The sequence below is a fragment of the Mus pahari genome, chromosome 18 (genome assembly GCF_900095145.1).
Source record: "Mus pahari chromosome 18, PAHARI_EIJ_v1.1, whole genome shotgun sequence".
NCBI lineage: Eukaryota > Metazoa > Chordata > Mammalia > Rodentia > Muridae > Mus > Mus pahari.
The window spans coordinates 17,644,578-17,664,573 of NC_034607.1; the positions used below are offsets into that span (position 1 = coordinate 17,644,578).

General features: G+C 47.6%; 1 protein-coding gene across 4 annotated transcripts in view; it reads right to left on the reverse strand.

Annotated features, from left to right (window-relative positions):
- Positions 1-19,996, reverse strand: part of Rftn1 (raftlin, lipid raft linker 1) — a 199,561-nt gene that overhangs the window by 59,768 nt on the left and 119,797 nt on the right. For all 4 annotated transcript variants that reach the window (XM_021217944.1, XM_029531498.1, XM_029531497.1 and 1 more), the window contains exon 5: positions 3,134-3,524. In XM_021217944.1, coding sequence (XP_021073603.1) covers positions 3,134-3,524 — 391 coding nt within the window. The remainder of the gene's footprint in view (positions 1-3,133; positions 3,525-19,996) is intronic.

Below are 19,996 nucleotides of genomic sequence, written 5' to 3' on the forward strand. Positions count from 1 at the left end.
CTCCTCCTCCTCCTCCTCCTCCTCCTCTTCTTCTTCTTCTTCTTCTTCTTTTTTGGTTTTTCGAGACAGGATTTCTCTGTATAGCCCTGGCTGTCTTGGAACTCACTTTGTAGACCAGGTTGGCCACAAACTCAGAAATCCTGCCTGCCTCTGCCTCCCGAGTGCTGGGATTAAAGGTGTGCGCCACCACACCCGACTTTGGTTCTTGCTTCTTGATCAAAGGTATTATAAGGGGTACTGAGGTATATCTCACAGTGACGTCATATCCGCCTACCTGCTCTCCCTGTAACACCTGGACCACCATGCAGGGATGGGATCCGCCTACCTGCTCTCCCTGTAACACCTGGACCACCATGCAGGGATGGGGTCAGCCCAACAGCTCTCTCTGAACATCTGGACCATAATGCAGGAGTGGGATCAGGCCACCTGTTCTCCCTTTAACACCAGCACCACAATGCAGGGATGGGTCAGCCCAGCCATGTTCCCTGTAGCTCCTTTAAGACCACTGTGAACTTTCCCTGACTGGATCTACTGCTAGCTGCTTCCTACACAAGAAACAAAGCAACAGAGGAAGAGAGCGGGGGCAAGAAGGGAGACAACTTCTGTCATCCTTTTAAACTGTCTTGCTGTGACTGCAGAAAGGGGCTTAAACATTTCAACCTCTTTAGGGGGCAAGCAGACAGCTGAGCAGGGTATGGGATGGTGAGGGTGGGGTTGGGTGCCCTGTGACTGTTTTTCAGGGCAGGGCAGTGAACAGACGTCCCCGGGAAGGAAACAGCTAAACTCCCTAGGGAAAGGCTCAGGAGAGAAGCTGGGGGTCAGATAAGGGCTTTGACCTATGGAGACAACAGGGTCCGTGGAGGTCCAGCCTTCCGGAAGGGAATGTTCCTTATCTGTGAGCTGGGAGCCACAGTAGCCTCTCCTGTCATAGTTGTGGTGAGGGTAATCGAGGTAACAGCTGGGGAAAACTGGACCAAGGCCCTCCACTAGCAACGTGTGTCTACCAAGTGATTTTAAAAAGCTGGCAAGGGGAGGAGAGAGCTGTGGTTGCTTGCAAGGCAGAGTGAGGGCTCCTGATGTGCAGAGAGAGAGAGACAGCTGTCTACTTGGGGGACTAAAATGGGCTGTGCAGCCCAAGCCCCTGGCCTGTCCCCACCTGGAAACCCCCTTCCCACTCCCTGTTAGACTGAGGCCACCGTGACACATTAACCCACCAGTGCCCAAAGGATTTGAATTTGCAGAAGAGGACAAGGACCCCAGGAAATGGAGGCGCAGGCCTACGTGCTCTGGGCGTTACAGGAAGGTTTGGTGTCAATCTTCAGCCATAGAACCTGGGCGATGGAGAGTGAGGCAAGGAGCCCCAGTGCAGACACGGGGCACTGGACATGTGGGGAGGGTTCTAGGAAAGGGTTAAAGGTCAAACACAGACCGTGAGCCTTCTTGAGGTCTAGGAAAAAGGTGGGTTCTGGAACACAGGCTCCCCACTCCTGACAGACTCTTGGGATTAACTGTCTCATTTCTTCCTAAGAGGTGGGATTCTGTGAGGGGTAGCACTATGCAGCCAGGGCCCTGAGTAATAGCTACATGGGGAAGTTAGCGGCATGTATCCGGACAAGCCTACCACCTAGCTAGAAGGTGCACACAGACATTGGTCTTCTCCCATGGTGCTGCTGCCCTCCCATGGCTGCTAGGCCTGCCTCCCGGGTTTCATGCCTGACCTGGACCCTCCTCTTCCACGTGGCTCCACAGTCGCCCTCCCTCTCAGAATTTAGCATGCTCAGCCCCCAGCCTCATCACGATGGAGGTTCTCAGACCCTCACGCCAGATCTAGACCCGAGCCGCCATCAAGGTGAGACAGTAGTCTACCTCAGCGAAGTGAAAAACCCTACCAGTAGCTCTAAACCAGAGATCCAGGTCTTGAATAAATGATAGCTCTACTGTATCTCAGAATTGAGGCAGCCCCCCACCCCCTTTCAGGGAAACCCTGCCATTAGATCTCAGATCTGACCATCCCCTATATTTTTTTTTTTTCTCAAGAAGTACTGACTTAGCAAAAAATAAATAAACAAAATAAAATCAATTCACTGTCCCTATTGTCCAAGCAGCCAAATCACTTGTAAGAGGCCAATTTCAAGCATTTTTAGCTAAAACAGAGCAGAAATGGTCACTGGGGACATGGTACAGAAAGGCCTAACAAATGCCCTAAGGCGACTTTGTGTGTATTCTACTGTCACCTCTCATGGTCACCTTCCTAAAGCCAGAGAGGCGCCCATTGATAACACAAGGACCCACACAAGGGATGTGATTTCTGGGCAAAAGTAGAGAAAAGGAGACTGTGAGAGTTAGAGAAGGCTTCAGGAAGTCTTTTCATTCTATTACACTGCAAAAGCCAAGTAGAGAGGAGGCGTGGGTGGTGCCAACTCTACCTGCCATCCTATGCCAGGGGTGCCAGCTCCCAGCCGGAAGCGGTAAGAGAGCTCACCTGAATCATAAGAGTGCATAGAGAATAGAGCGAGGGCCCCTTTAGAAGATGGCAGGGTCTGGTAACTGGGAAGTATAATAAATGCTGTCTGTTGTGGGTGGATTGTTACGTGACATCATCAAGGCAAAGGGGGCATTAGCACTGACAGAGAAGACCCACAGTGGTGACAAAGCGTTTTCTCCATGGTGCCCATCTGTCAACTCTATGCGCTTCTTGCCATCAGAATGCTTCCATCCCAGCAAGCAGAGCCACGACTCTCTCGCGTGGTACGCCCTCCCCTCCCCTGCTTCCTCACTCCCTTGTTTAGGCAGACATTCTGAAGCAGAAAAGTCCAAGCTCACTGGAGAGTGTGGGTGTGAGGGTGGAGGAGTTCCTGGCCATCCGGGAACAATGACTGAGACTATTTTATCTAGAAGCCACTTTCGGAGTCCCCAAAAGTCAGTTTCATTGGGCTCTGCTCACGCAACATGGTCCACAGCTGCCGTGGGTAAACAGCTGTGGAGCCCAGACAGCCACTTGATAAACTTTCCCTTGTTTGATGTCCTGCGGTGTTTTCATACTAATTTCATTTTCTTTTCCCTAAGAGGCCCCGGGGAATACTAAAAAAGCCTCTCTTTAAGCAGGTCAGAACTCCTGGCATTGAACACTTACTCCTGGAGGGCAGTTCTTCAGGCTCATTTGAGGGGTCGCCCTCTGATCCATCCCGTGCTGGCTGCAAACCCCGCAGTGGAAACTCGCCAGCCTCATTCTCTGCCGAGGGAGAGGGAATGCCAGGCTGCTGGGCACTGGGCACCTCCCCTGTGGATCCTGGGTTGGGCTCCGGTCTTCGGTTCACTCCTGCAGCGGCAGCATCCGTCTCTTCAGCCTTCGGAGTATCGTTATCCAAGGACGAACGGTCCCCCAAGGTGCCTTTCACATCCCTGGCATCTTCTGCACTGTTGGCAACAGGCTTGAAACGCCGGCTGCCTGCTGAGCTCACCGAGGGCTGGTACTGGGGCACCACGCTAACAAACTTCAAGCCCCGACTGGCGGCCTCCTGCACCTGGGAGACAAAGGAGACAAAGGGGATTCTGTAAATGGGACACAGCCAGGCACTGAGACCACTGTGGATTCCCAGTGTCAGAAAAGCTGCACAGGCCTAAAGGGGCAGGGGCAGGGCCGGCCTGGTGGGTCTCACTGTTGGAAGCACTTAAGCATTTGATTTGGTTATTTATTGAAGTCTCTCTCTCTCTCTCTCTCTCTCTCTCTCTCTCTCTCTCTCTCTCTCTCTCTCTCTCTCTCTCTCTCTCTCTCGTGTGTGTGTGTGTGTGTGTGTGTGTGTGTGTGTGTGTGCCATGCTACACCACTTATGAGCTGTCTGACACAGACGCTGAGATCTACACTCAGGCCCTCTGCAGTACCACAAGCAGTTTTACTGCTCAGCTGCATCTTTACTCTGTTGTTGTTGTTGTTGTCATCGTTGTGGTTGTTCATATAATTTTTGAGACAAGCTATCACCATGAAGCCTCAACTTGGCCTTGAACGAAAGATCCTCCTGAGTCTGCTTCCTTAGTGCCATAATGTCTCCCCCCCCCCTTTTCCTTTTTTTCTCTTTGGTAAGTGTGTACAATGCATATGTGAGCACTTGAGAGACCAGAGGCCAATATGAAGTATCTGTCCTTGATCGCGTTCCACCTTTATCTTTGAAAAAAGAAACTCTTGGTGAAACCCCTCTATGTGTTTAGGCTGACTGACCAATGAGCTCCAGGGAGCCACAGCTCCAGGGCCCACCTGTGTCTCCACCCAGGGCTCAGCAGTAGATCACAGCATGCATCGCTGCGTTCTGTTTTTAACTTGGGCTCTGGGGGTCCCGACTCAGGTCCTCGTGTGTTTGTGGAAGGCGCTTTACTGGCTGAGCAGCCCCCTCAATATTCTAATTTCATTTTTTTTTTTTTATGAGTCTGGACAAAGGGTCTGACAGAATAAGCTCAAATAGAATTTGAAGAAGGAAGTCCTCATGGTACAGTTTCGTTTTTCTCCTCCACCGGCCCAGAAGGCTAGAGTACAAACTCAGCACAGCTGCCCCACAAGCCCTCACTGCTGGGTGGCAGCACAGGATCCCAAGAGCCCCCTTTTGTAGGCAGCGGGCCTAGGTGAGGAATCTGATGGGCATCCTTCCCCGTGCTGCCTGCCCTTAGGCCTGGGGGAAGCCATGGTACCCTCAGAGCACCCAACCTTGACCCACAGCTAATACTAGACCCTTCAATCCCCAACCCCTGGTACATACCATCTCACGCAAGGAACCCGGAAGCTATTCCCTCTCACTCCCTGAGCTCAGAAGAGGAACATGACCATCTAACCACACGGAACCTTGTGACACATGAGCGCTCCATGAAACCGGCCCCAGGCAGTTGAATTTAGGAGGAAGGACATTGAAAGAATAATTCGATGTAAATCGCATAATGAACCCAAGCAAATCAGGAGAAACTAGGAGGCGGTCTTCCGGAGATTTCCCCTGCCAGGATGCTCAAGCCCTGGGACCAGTGAGCAAGGAGGAGAGCCACAGAAGTATTAATCTCTGACTGCTAAGTGGACGATCTCGGGAACCCTCAAGGCTTCTGCAGTGGTCAGCTATGATCAGGAATCAGCAAAAAGAACCAGCATGGAGCTACTGGAGAAGCGACCTCTGCGGCCCTCCTCACACCAACTCTCCCATGTTGCACCGTGTCATCTTGGTTCCACCCAGAATATTCCAGAAAACAAAATCTACACCAGTTGCAGATGTACCTGACAGTCATTTATTTATTTTTTTTTATGAGAACAAGACAAAGCACTAGCAATAGTAGACCTATTGTGCACCCACTATGGGCTGGGCGCTGTGCTGACGTGTTTACACCACGTTCTGTGTATCACTGTCTCCATTCTAGGTGAGGCTTAGGGGTGAAAGCTGTAAGCTCGCAGTGGGGAGCCAGAGTTCACAGCCAGGCCTGGGCAGAAGCAGACTTGAGAGATAAGAGTCGGAGCCTCTCAGGACGTTAAATCTGCGCATGCCTGCCATGCGCTCTGGGCTGCTAGCTTTCTGTTACTATGAGCAAAACCACAGGAAGAAAGACAACTTGATCTTGGCTGTCGCATTCTGGGGTTTTAGACAGGGTGAGTGTAGGAGAGTGTAGAGCAGCTCTTGTCCCTAGCTGAGAGACAGAGACAGACAGAGACAGAGACAGAGACAGAGGGACACAGAAGGAACACCTGCACTCCTTACGTTTCTTCACTCCCTCTATTCTACCCAGGTCCCCAGCCAATCCAGCGGTGTTACCCACAACCGCAGTGTTAGCTGTTCTGGAAAGAACCCTCTCACCACACACACACACACACACACACACACACACACACACACACACACACAAGTTCTACCATCAGCCAGGTGCTCCTCAGTTCAACCCCAAAATAACCATTATCACTGCCCATGTGCACAGGCCTGCTTCTGGCTCAGATCCCTCTTCAAAGGTAGATAACGAGAAAGTAGGAGGGGGGAAAGTTTCCAAAGTCCTTCCTTTCAGTTATTGATCTAGGATATTCACCTAGTTTTGAAATTATTTTAGAAAGCTTCTGAAAGATACCACAAACTTTAAAAGAAAAGAATGAGGAGATAATTACATTAAAGACCCTTTGGCTAAGGAAAGCTATTCCCCACAAAGCATAGCTCTCAGTTTCCGGGCAAAATAGGCCAAGGAGAAAGGCAAGAAGTTGGGCAGGCCTCATATAAAGTGAGCAGACAGCTCGCCACAGAGAAAGCAGCGGTTTCCTTAATGGAAGTTTACCGTGGAGGCATGGCAATGACAGGGCCTGGAGGTGTTCAGAAAGACTGAGCTGTGCGCCCTGGACCTGTTCCCCAGTGTTGTGGAAAATCACAGAAGGTGGTACAAACTTTCAGTTGATGTCATCTATAAGCAGAAAAACCAGGAGTCTCTCATAGCAGACGGCAGATGGCAAGTGGACAGATCAGGACCTAGCAAAGGTACCACCAGCACTGGCAGAGATTCCTGGGCCCTTCTGTCAGTCTGGACCTCTGGCGGCCACACAGAGACTGCTGGGGCCATCGGGCAGAAAGAGAGAAGAGGTTCTGCACTCAGTCCATGCTTACCTCAGACCCTTGTGCCCTCAACTCTCTGTACTGAATTCACTCTCTCAGCCAGGGTTCTCAAAGCGAGGTCCCTGGGCATCAGTGTCCCCTGGGAACTCAGGAGCACTGTAGATTCTCAGATTCCTTAGACCTACTGAGCTCAGCCATTCTGAGCTGAGCTCTGTAGCTCAGGATTCTGGCCAGGCTATTCCTGTGTCTACACGCTGGAGGGCCCTCTGCAGCAGGCCTGGGGTGTCCTGCATGGTTATGTTCGCAGTGATGGGACGACGGTCTATTGGGCAGCCATGTTTACTACATACCTGCACATGTGTGAACACCCGGAATGCATGAACGTGCATGTTCCTTCACTTTCATTTCTCCCTCTCTCAGAAAGTCCTCTGACCAAGTCTTTAGTCAAACAGAGTCCTGTCTGTTTCTCATTTACTTATTCTTTCAACTCCTTCACAGAACAAGTCTCAGATGCTTAACAATGCAGGGTCTGCTGGGTATTGAACAGGGTTCATCTACAGCCCCAGCCTCACTTTCTCCTGGTGACTCTAGCCATGGAGTTTCAGCACTGATCGTTCTAACTACTATCCACATTTGTACCTTACTCCCGACTGCCCTTGCAAGACCTGACGAATACAGCCAGTAGGCACAGCTGCTGGACACGGCTCTCTCCCTCCTCAGGCCCTCCTTTCCTATCTACCCACACACATTCAGTCACATCCTGCCAGATCCATCCCTCACCATGCTGCACACGGCCAAGGTCACCTGACTCCACCTCTAGAGCCGGACAGCATGAGGACATCACACCTTGCTACAGTCTCCGAGAGCCTGAGATTGAATAACTGATTCAAAGACAAAGTTGTGAGTACTCTGGTCACCTCAGCTGTGACGCTTCCAGTCTACCACACGCACAATCACAACCGTAATGAGGCAAAACAGCAATTCACACTGTCTAACTCTTCTACCAAATATGTCTGCATGCATTCTATTAGGCCTTTAAAACAACCCCTTTACAGTAGAGGAAGCCCGTCCAACTTCCCAGAGCTCTGAAACAACACCAAGCTCATCCTGAACACCCTGGACTGAAAAAGTCTTTCCCTGACATACACAGCCTCTGCTGAGATGCTCACGAGATGCCAGTCTAACTTTATGTACACTTGTGCCCGCCCCATACCCACTTCTGCTGTCTTCAGACTACTGGGTAGGTATTGAGAGCTAAGCACTGCCATTTGGATTGAGCCAAGACTTAGCTCAACACTTTCTATCATGGTAGAAAATCACCATGGTAACAGAATCAGGATGTCAGAGAAAAGAAATCTTTTGAAATTTAACTATATCAGAGTCTCAATTTATTGAAAAAGTCAACTTTGGTTACACAGTCAAGTAATAATTTTTAACACACACACACACACACACACACACACACACACACACACACACACACGACATTCCCACAGTATCTTAGATGAAGTAGCAATTGTTCAGTTTTAGAATGGCTACCTATATTTAGAGTACATATACCAGCCACAGTGAAGTCACTGAGAACTGGGACACGGGTCAAGTTCACTGCGTAAGTCATAACAGCTGGGCATAACATGGGACTGTTCTCACAACGCCTCTGCTCACACACGGACATCCATGGGACAAGCCACACAGCGCCACAGGCAAAGGTCAGAGACAATTTCAAGGCTGTCATCTGAACCCAACGAGAGTGGTGTCCAAGTTAATTCTGTCACCCTGTCTATACCACGATGATACGTTGTTTGGTAAACTACTATGCTAACCCAAATGGTGCTAAAGTGGTAATTAAAAGGTATGATTGATATCTACAACCAGCTGACTTTCCATAAAGTAAGTCAGTTCTGCAAAGTAGTAGGCCTCAACCAATCAGCTGAAGGATTTATGACCACGTGCCCTATATATCATCTCCAGGACCTGGGAGGGGCTGGGTGAGGCCAAAGGGTCTGGGTTGAGAAAGGCTCCATACTGTTCAAGGGAAGTTAGAGCTACAGCTGGTTGGCTTATTTTTAACAAATTACTGGAGTATCTAGCTTTATGATGAGCCTGATGCATGCCTGTAAATCATCAGCTAATTAACACTGAAAATTAAAAATTACTGCTTAAAAAAAAACATTAAAAGGGTTTTTATTTTTATCCAGTAGAATAGCTACTAGCCATATGTGCCTATAAAATTAATTCAAATGAAAACATTCAATCCCTTAGTCATCAGTAGTGACAACCCTACTGGTTGGTATATATTTAGAAGATTTCTGTAATTACTGAAAGTTCTACTTGGCATATAGCTGCTATCAAGCATGATACATCATATAAAATGGCAAATGGCGGAGGCCCAGAGGAGAGCCTCCGTGTTTAAGAGTGCATACTGCTCTCACAGATGACTGGAGTTCAGTTCCCAACACCCACACTTGAAATGACACAATGATACAATGTGGTTTTCTGGCATCTGCAGGCACCTGCACTCATGTATAGACCATACACATTGTTTTAAATTTAAAAATACAAAATGATGGCAAGAGTCCGAGGCATATAATACACCCCAAATGTACCTTAGAAAAAAAATGACTGTCCACTCTAGCCCTCCTCATAATTCATGGCTTCCTGCTGGGGAACCACAACACACACCTTAAGTCTACAAACAGAGCGATGTCAGGGCTAGGCACAGAATCTGCTGTTCTGGGTTGCAGAGTTTCCATAACTCTTTACGGTGAATATTTTATCACATGCACACAGCCCTTCCCACTTTTGTCACTGATGCAGCTTTCTAAAAAGCCAGCCTCAAAATAACAAGAACTTGGGCTCTCATCTGCAGCTGCCTGTAGGGATGTGTCAACACTTGGCTTCACAACAGAGTACTCTGGCAGGAACTCTTGCATGCACATGAGCAGGCCACGAGGGAGCACCACAGAGATCCATGGTGGTGGTGGTGGTGGTGTGGTGTGGTGGTGGTGGTGGTGATGTTGGTATGGTGGTATGGGTAGAGATGGTGGTTGTGGTGGTGGTGGGTGGTAGGTGGTGTTTTCTAGGTGGCCCAAAATTCTAGGAATGAATCTCGGGACTCACAGCCTGAAGACCTAAAGCTTCGGACCTAGCTCTACATCTTACCTCTTTCTCCTCAAATCAGTTGATCCGATCTAACATGGGAATAGTAATGTTCGCTTACCCATTCATTCGCTCAATCATCTTCTTCCTCCCATGAATCCCTACTATAATGGATGGGGCTAGGTTTTAGGGAAACAAAAATGGCACTATTCTTCCATCTTGGGTCCCCAACATTACTCTACCGTCCTGTTTGACGTATCATCTGAGAAACCCTAAAGAGTTAACCTTGGCATTCTTCTTGAACGGCCCATACTCAATTTGAGATGCCTCCCGCTAGTTCTGCAAGGCCCGGTGGGTTGCCTCTGATCCTCTGCTAGCAAGGTTGAATTGGGAGAAAGCACAAGGCACGCTGTAGTTGCTAAGCAAACCAAACCGCCTTAGAAACAAAAGGAAGGTGCTAGAGAGGTTGCTCGGTGGTCAAATGTTGGAGGTTGGTCTGGTGCTATGTATACAGATACTAAACTCTGAACCCCAAGATCTGTTTCCTGTCCAGAGGAGTGCAACCTCACATATCCTGGCCTTTGTTGTGTAAACCTTGCTCCCGAATTTAAAGTTGATTGGTTCATTTAAAAGGCTGGACAGCCAATAACTGAGCGGAAGAGAAGTAGAGTTGAGGTTCCAGGGCTTGGGGCCAGAGGGGGAGCCACACTATGTAGACTGCTTCCACAGGGTGTAGTGGGTAGGCCAAGAGCTTGGCTTAGACCTGCAACAACACTGCCAGAAAACATCTTCCACCGCACTCGACTGCCCACTTCTACTTGTTGGTGTCGGGCCTCCTTATCTACAGCAAATTTCTTCATAGCAAAAAAACATGACCACTGCCAACTTACCACTCTGTCTGCCAACAGCTTAGGCACCAGAGACAGAAATCATAAACTTCCTGCCACCCACAGGGAAATACTGCAGGGACTTGGCTTACTTGGTTCATCTACAACACAACCCCTACACCTAGGGCTCGAGGAAAAAACCGCAAAGATGCAAGGGCCAGAAAACCAAGGCTCTTGCTCTGGCCTTCACATGACAGAGATGCCACGTGTAAACTCAACAACATGGTTGCCTAAATGCAACCTGTATAATCCCAACACTAGTCCACATACAACACAAAGAGGGGAAACCAAACAAGCCTCCACCCCCAAATAAGATGCTACAAGAAATTAATAGCTTCTAAGAGAGGGAGACTCCATCCTCTCAAGAATGGGTCCCCTGAAAGGGTATGCAATCCTATATGGTCAGCTCTGAATGCCTATGCTTGTATGAGCAACACTAAATAGAGGAGTGTGTGTGTGTGTGTGTGTGTGTGTGTGTGTGTGTAAAATGGTAATTATAGAAAAGGCTATAAACTTATAAACTTATAAACTTATGACAGAGTAGGAGAGATATGGGAAAGGGAAACTAGGAGAGTATAAATGAGATAATTCTTATGAATGGAATTATCAAAAAATTAAACTTTTAAATTAAAAAAAAAAAAGAATCTCAGAGAAAAACTCTGGCCAGGCTTAGGTCAGGTGTCCACCTCTGGGCCAATCAGCACTGGCCAGGTTGCCAGGTGGTTACCAAGGAAATCACATCACTGAATAGAGTGATTCTCAAGAAATACTGTTTCAAGGCAGACAAAAATCAACTTGGGTATTTTTCATGGATATGTCATGTGACGAGAAGTAAGGCTTGCAGCTTCTTTATGACTGACTTGCAGAAACATGAGCCTCAGCAGAGAAGAGGCAAATGCTACAAAAGACAACTGATATTTAGGGCAGTCAAAGCTGAGTAGCTAAAATGGTATCTAGCACACTGACATATTTTTTGGTCAAAACTGTTTCTGCTCCGTTACTCTAGGGAAATTACTTGTCTGGCATAGATAGAACATCTATCTGCTTCCCAGAGAATGTACATATCTCCACCAGGTCTGCTCAAGACATTATAAACACTCTCTGGAACCCAGCTCCTCCCAGCCAGCTTGGCCGCCACCTCTGACACACTCCTATTATTCCAGCAAATCACCCCGCGGAGCTTGGCCATCTCTAGAGCTGAGCGCACATGTGGTTGAATCAAATATGCACCATACTTGGTTTGCTTCTTTTATCTGAATCCTAGTGGCACGGCTGGAATCTGTGCACGCAGAAATGATTTGGAGCTAGTCACAGTGAACAACTGAGGAAGTATCGGGAACTGGGCAGGAAGAGCCAACACTGGATTCATTTCTCTTAATCCTTATGCCCATTGTCCTGGTTTCATTTCTGTTGCTGTGTCAAAGGCACACCAGGGGAGAAAGGGTTGATCCCAGGTCCCAGGTCTGACTCTGAGGAGAAGCCAAGCCTCTCAAGCTAGCAGGAAGTTTAAACAGCATCATCACGGTCAAGAACACAGAGAAGGAATGCTTGCCTGCCTGCCCTTAGCTCACTTCCACACGTGCAGCCCAGAAGCCAGGGCCCAGGGAAGAGTCCCAACCATGTCAGGTTTACGTAATTAAGATGTCTTCCATCTTCCGTAGACTCATCCATGGGCCAACTTGATCAAGACAATCCCCCATTACGATTCGATTTTCAGGTGATTCTAGATTGTATCGAGCTGATGACCAAAACAACCTACATAAACATGCATTTCCTTTCCATACCCATGCTGCAGACTTGAATACTGAGGCAGAGATAGATAGGCAACTTGTCCAGTGCCATCCAGCAACTAGTCAAGGGGCAAGTCTAGATGAAATCCAGGCAGCTGTCATTAATGTCCATCGGCATTTTAATTTACCACATGCATTTACACTAGCATTACCTCTGTTGCTTCCTGCACCATGAAGTATCTGGGCTAGCTCTGAATGAGTCTAGAGTATTTGGAATGTGGACATTTTACTCTATGGTGTGGTATCATGGCTCTCTAGCAGTGGGAAGACAATCAAGACTATGTCAGGAAGGAGGCCATACTGTAGGATGAGGTGAGCAGGTGGCAGGTGGTAATGGCTGAGCAGACGAGAGGCACATGAAAGAGACTGGAAGCCTGAGGTCACAGTTCAGTAGCTTCTCTTAAGAGTCATGCTCATCAAGGGTGCAAGAAGTACGTGGATGAGGAGAGAGAGACCGGGAGGGTGTTAGAGGTTTTCCAGGGAAGATGTGAGGAGTAGAGACACTTGGTGCTTGAGCACTGGCAATCAGCCATGTGGTGGAATATAGATTAGAATAAACCGGTTATTTTAAAGTATGATCTAGTCAGAGAAAACCCTAGCTATATGGCCTAGGTGTCTGTAAATATATTTCGAGTCTGAGTCTTAGTAAGGAAGAATAACATAAGTTTTACATATGGTGTCTCTCTTTGGGAGCCAAAATATTGTGGTAACTATTAATTGGGAGTTTCTTACCCCACGTTGACTATATAGTTCCCAGATAAAAGACACAAAAGCTTGTAATATTTACAATAAACTTAAAAACACTAGAGCTGGGTAGTTATCAAACCTTTATGCTATTTTGTCTACTTCCCTGTCAACAACCCACAAATATTACTTGAAATGTTTCACCTGGGCTGCTCCTACCCCAACAGGCTAGCCCTCATGGCCATGTGTTCACAATCCACCTACCACATTGGTGACTTCCTCCTTCCTCTCCATCTCCTGGTCCCAAGCCAAGGAATCTTAGGCCCTGTCTACCTCTTTTCTGCTTAGCTGAAGGCATCTTTATCAACCTAGTAGGGATAATTTAGGAGGCAAGGTTTACACAACAAAAGCTGGCATATGTGAGGATCTGCTCTGCTTGCAGCAACCAGTTCTTGGGACATAGTACTTAGCATTTGAATACACAGCAGTACCAAACAAACCCACTATAGACTTCCCTGTTCTCTATGTTTCCTGCATCTGGGTGTCCTTGGCCACTTGTGAATCCACCCAGACTGATGGCTTTTCTCCTTTATATACTAGCTCTTCCCACATGACATATAATAAAGGTCAGCCTATCACTAGAAGTATATGGTTCAAATGGCAAGGACTTTTTTCCTCACAGTGGCGAGGCCCCAGGCTTTATCATCAAAACCAGAACAGAACAACTAAAAGAAGAAAAGAAACCAATGGGCAGCAACAACAACGGGAAGCTGGCCCTGCCCACACGAGTGTCTCCTGAATGCTTGACTGGGCTCTGCTTCCAAATCTGAAACCTACGCACAACCACCCTATGACCTCTACATTGCCAACTCCCACAGGCTCTTTCAGGTTCGACCATCCATCCGCCTCTCTGACAGGCTACTGCTTCCTTGCTTCACGGGCCTCCTTGCTGTTTTTTCTCCTCTATAACCAACCATTCATAGCACTCACATCAGCTATGGTGGTTTGTGTGTGTGGGGGGGGAAAGTGGCTTGCTTTTAACTCTCCAACCAACTCCAACTGCCAACTCCACTGTGAGCTGGGGCTTGTCCACATCTCAGGCTGTGTCCCAGCCCTGTTCACTCCTACCATCCTCATGAACCCTCCCTTTTCTACCTCTCAAAGCCTGTTCCTCTTGAAGAGGGCTCAGCACTCGCAGATGCCTGCATCTTGGATACTGTTCCCCACAGGGTGCCAATGACTTATTTATCAGAAAGCCCTGTGAGGAGAGCAGCTTGGCCATTCGTGATCTCAGTTATGTTCTAGCACCTGGACATGCATGCATATGTGACAAGGACTCATATATTTGCTTAAGACTAGAAGAGAAAGTTTTCTCTCACAATTTAAGGTCACAGTCCATACTAAGGGGGAAACCAAGGCACGTGCTTACGAGCTAGTCACATCACATCTGTGGTCAGGGGCAGAGAGAAATAAATGCATCATTTATATCATTTGCTCTTAGCTAGCTTTTCTCCACTCTTAAGAGTGTCCATGAGCCCCTGTCTAGGGACTGGTACCATCCACAATGGGCTGGGACATCAATTAAAAAATCAAGACAACCCCCCCCCCATCCACATGATCTAGATAATTCCTCTCTTCCTAGGTGACTCTAGGTTTAGTCAAGGTGACAACTCAAGCTGATCACCATGGAGACTGGGGCTCATTAGATTGTGTGTGTCTTCATCAGTTGGTCTGCAAGTCTTTAGGGGGACATTTCCTTGATTAATTATTGGTGCGTGTGGTGCCACCCCTGCGCAAGGGTAGTCCTTGGCTATAAGAAAAAGCAAACTGACTGAGGCACGGAGGTGACAGGAAGAGCCTGGGGTGCGACTGCACCACTGCCTGTGAGCATCGATCCTGCATGGCCTCTGTTTCAGTCCCTGCCCCGATATTTCTCTGTGATGGACTGGGACTGGGACATGTAAACAAAAGACACCCTTTCCTCCCTACATTGGTTTTGCTCAGCACGTCGTATCACAGCAATCAAGAACAACCTAGAAGGGAGGCCAGGCGATTTGAAAGTACGTTCATTTGAGATTCTGAAAACCTACATATTATTGGTTAGTCCTAGCTTCTTTCTCTGTAGCGCAGGCTGACCTATAATTTACTAAAGTGGTCCAGGCTAGCCTTTAACTCACCATCCTCTTGCGTCTGCTTTGCAAGTGCTGGGGTTACAGCTGTGCAATACCATCCCAGGCTATTCCTATCATCCCTATAGCAAAGGGAACACAGTCCAGGGGTAACTACAGCAAGGCTCAAGGGCGTACGAACCTCTCTCAGGACAGCACTGTTGTGAAAAATGAAGCATCATGCTACCCTGGGTTTCTAATCCTCTTCTAACAACTCACGTCAGTCTTCAAGAAGAAGAAGAAAGTGGCAGTGGCGGCAATGTTAGCCAGAGTGCTTACTGTCAGGGTGAGCAGCTTGCCATCCTGGGCCTTTGTGTAGATGAGGTAACAGGCAGCCAGCACAGGGGTGGGGTGGGGTGGGGTGAGTCTGGGGGAGAACGGGGGGGGGGGCTGCTGAGTCAGCAGCCCAAATTTTATACTTCAGTAACACCAGTGATCTGAGACAGCAAGCTGGGGAGCTGGGGGGTGGGGTGGGTGTCCCTGAATATCAAGGGCTTATTAGAACTCCAGGGAATTTTCTAGAAATCTATCTTTAGAGTCTCCATGGAAGTCAAAGCTCAGCAGTGAGGCAAAAAGACAGAGACAGAGAGTGTGAGCAGGAGCAGATGCCCGTCTTCACACCTCGCTGCTTTAATATCCCTGGTGCTGTGACTTTCCCCAGCGCTCCCTCATTTACAGAGGCTTCCATGACATTACTAAAAGGCACTTTAACAAAATGTTGAGACTCTGCAGTTGGGCATCGTTATGCTTGGTTTAACCCTTGGTTTGAAAACCTATTCTAAAAAACTTCCCTTGAGTCCAAACTAACAAATATACAATGTGACCTTAACGGCTCCTCAATGTCCCAGGGTAAATGTCACCATTAAACTAGGGACTTGGAACTGGTTTTTACTATGATATGCTGAAAAAAAAAAAAAAACCTGAATGTTTTATTTTTCCTCTGTAAATACCCTGGGGAACAGGAGGACGATTTTAGAAGACAGAAGTGATTTGAGAAAGTTTTATATACCACAAAGATATAGAGGTCCCTTTGTGTAACAACAGGTTATTTGGGGGGAGGAGTCAAGATCTGGGGATATACACAGTTTAAAAGACTATTACTGATGTCCAGTAATGCTTACATTTAATATTCAACTTATTTTTAAATATGTACATATATTTAAAGTGAAATATACTCCTCTCTTCTTCATGGCTCTTTTCCTTTAGCTGCCATCAATTCATATAACTATAAATGATAGATAAATAAAGGCAACCTGCTGATACACTCAGTATCTCTTGCAATGATATGATTCTAGGAATGACTACTTGAAAGTGGATAACCAATTTGGGGGTTTATCCCCAGGGTGACTGTTTCTCTCTGGCTCAGCAGTAATTGAATTCTCTACTTCTTAGCTCCTTTTTTTTTTTTTTTTTTTTCCTATGCTTTCTATTTTACTCTGCACGGCCTCGGTCTCAGCCTAGTAGAATGGACTGAACATGACCTTGTCGCATCAGAGCCCCTGTGTGTGTAAAGCCCTTCCCCCACCCCCCCCACGGCCACAATCATTTCTCTCAAGTCCGTGTGGTGAACCAGAACCCTCCACACCTACACCGAGAGACGGTGTCTTCAGAAGTGTCCTGTGCTCTAGTCAGTGTGGGCGTCTGTGACACCTCTTGAGTGAGTGGGGTGGAGGGTCATGTGACATTTGAGGCAAGCTCATACAAATTCCATGAACTTCAACCTTCTTCTTTTAGGGTCTGTCATGGTTTAAGTAGGCAGAGTAACATCCACCTTCGGGTACCATGCCCTGAAGGTAGACCCCATCCCATGCCACCCAGTGGGAACTCTGTGTGGCTCCCTCTGCCTACTTGAAGACTTTGGGGCAAACACATGGCTGTTACTGTTATAAGCCAATATCCTTAGGTGGCAAATACATGCTATCAGACCTTTCCGTCTCTCTTACTTCCTCCCCAGTGCCAGCCTCCTTCTCTGCCTTGGTGTTCTGAGGCAGCTTTCTCACTTTGTAGACCAGCCTGCTGAGGTGGGGGATTGCAGGCAGGAGTCATCACACCCCACCTAACTTACTCTGAAATACAAAGATCCTCACTAATTTGTGTCCCCAAGTGACTTTGTGGCTACTTCAAGTAAATACACAAACCCTCCATAAAAGACTGACTTAGCAGTACCTTCAGATATGCAGACATGTAAATAAAGAGAATGCAAATGTTCCTCAGGAGTGGGCCTTCAGGGCTCTGAGCAAAGTCATTAGCCTCTCAGTTTGCGATGCTGGATCCAAACTGTAGATGCAGGTGGATACCCTTGAGATAAACACACTGCCCTGCACGGAGGCTTACACTATTAATAGGCTCGGGGAAACTTGTAGGCAAACCGAGGCTTGCTTCTTGTTTATCACAAGTTACAAATGTGCAGTGCATGAATTAATGATGATGTATTATTCAAGGCTGACGGAACGGTGGAACTGTACCTACCTTCCCAGGCACAGGAGGAGCAGAACGGGGCACAGAGCCTCTGAGCTCCAGGCATAGGCACAGAGAGAGAGAGGCTGCCATCACCCTCAAGGGAGCGGCTCAGTTAGAGATACAACTGCCTCATACTCAGAACAGGGAGTCATTGAAAGTAAAGTTTCTACGCCAAGCAATGAACAGTTCCATCAAACACCGTTTCCGCCGGGAATGTGTCTAAATAACTTCTTTTTCAAATTTTTCTATATTTTTACACACTTTCATACATCGACTTCGAATATCCTGCATAATAATTTCTTTTTTACCCCTAGAATAACATCCCTGTCACCATTGCCTTGGTGACGTGGGGACGCGGCCACAGGCTGCTGCTGGAGGTGTGGACTTAGAAGTGAGTTACATGGAACTTTATTCCGTTTTTCGTTTTTTTTTTTTTTAATTTCTCAGCTGCATGTGTAATAGCAGGTGACTTCGGTTTTCTCGCCTTCTGTATGTCACAGATCCACCCCCACAGTGACAAACTTCCCTAGTTTTCATTCTTTGAAACACAGAAGTTGAGACTGATGTTAACAAATGCATCACTTCAAGTTGAGGCTTCTCTCAAAATTAAAAAAATAAAATGAAATAAAAAAAGAAAGAAAAATTGGGAAAAGAATAACCCATTGAATTCTGATGACATCTGTTAAAGAATAGATTAAAAATATTGGTAGGGCTGTATGAAGAGCAGAAAGAACACGAAGTTACACCCAGCAGACCCATGCATGAGGGTCTGAGCCACTGAGACCCAGTCGTCCAGCATCCTCATCTAATCCCTGACCTCTTTGGTATCAGGAGGAATAATTTAAAAACTGCAAGAAAAAGAAAGAAAGGAAAAGAAGAGATGAGAAGCGGGTAATGTACAGGGGGTGAAATCCTGTGGCTCTGGCTCTCAGAACTCTCGGAAGAGACGCCAGAGTCAACAGTGACTGCTTCTAGTGTTGGGGAGACAGCAGCAGGCAACCAAAGCACTGCCAGGATCAACTCACTCCACAGAGAAGACACCCCAGCCCTGCCGTCTACTTCTCTACTTATCTTTTGGATGACAAATGCCTGGCAGACAGGCGGCTTCACAGAGGGGGTGCTGAGTACCACGGTAGCCCCCCCAGCTCCCACATGTATTCCCTGACAGTGCATAATTAGCACTCAAAACACAATTGATCCATCTTCTCAAAAGACCACAGACATACCCAATAGAAGTGAAATGAGTGAGTGTATCTCTTATCTCCTCCCCACCCCCCACCGGTGGTAACAGTAAACATTTGTAACCAGCATGCTGTAAAGTATCAAGTGGGTATGTGTGACAGTATCCCAGCCACCTCCAGGGAGGGCTGACTGAACTGCCAATTGCCCAAATGCTGACTAGAGAGGCTGTGAGTTACAGGACAAAGATGCTGACTGTTCACTGCCTCCTGCTGCACTTTCTCTTTCCTGGTGTCACCTTTCAACTCCTTCCTATCCAAGAAGGAGGAGCTGATAGCCTGAGAAACACATGGCTGTCACTTTTACCTTCCTCCAAGTGCCAAGAAACTTGCCATCCACAGGCACAGAGAAGAGAGACAACGCAAGGCAAGTAGCCCAGAGAGCAAAAATTGCAAAATTGTTTCAAGAGCTGACAGGGAGATAGGAGCGACACATTTCTCTGTGATCCTAGCACTTATGAAGCCGAGGCAGGAGGATCTCTGCAAGTTCAAAGCCTGCCTGGTCTGCAGAGCAAGTTCCAGGGAAGCCTGAACCACTGTAATGAATGAATGAATGAATGAATGAAATTAATAAATAGGACATAAGTTAAAAGCAATCAGAAATACTAGAATAAACAGAGGTAGGGAAGACTGCTCTGTAAGAAATGAGTGGGATGGTACCCTATCAGTCCTGCCGCAGGCCACAGCAGTGAAGAAAATCGAAGCCCACTGCCACTCCCACCCCTGCATCCCTCAACACTATATATGCTCCAGCTATGAAGATGCCCAAGGAAGAGAGATGCGTGCTAGGCCTCAAGGGTGGTGAAGGAAGAGCTGAAGAGGAGAGAAAGAGGTTGTCAAACGTCCGCTACAGCAAAAGTAGCAATGAAGCCCCACTAGGGAAGAACCAATCTTCATATTGAAAGAGAAAAAGGGGACAGGGGAATCCAAGGCCAGGATGGCCACCCTAGCAACAGAGACCCAGCCACAGCACGGAGGGACACCAGAAATGAAGCCGGGTTGGCCTCGTGAAGGACATAAGCGTCTGCCCACACTCCTGTTGCCTTTCCTGGGCAAGCCAGGGTGTTATTATATGTGGATGGCTCTGTAGTGTGTGTGTGTGTGTGTGTGTGTGTG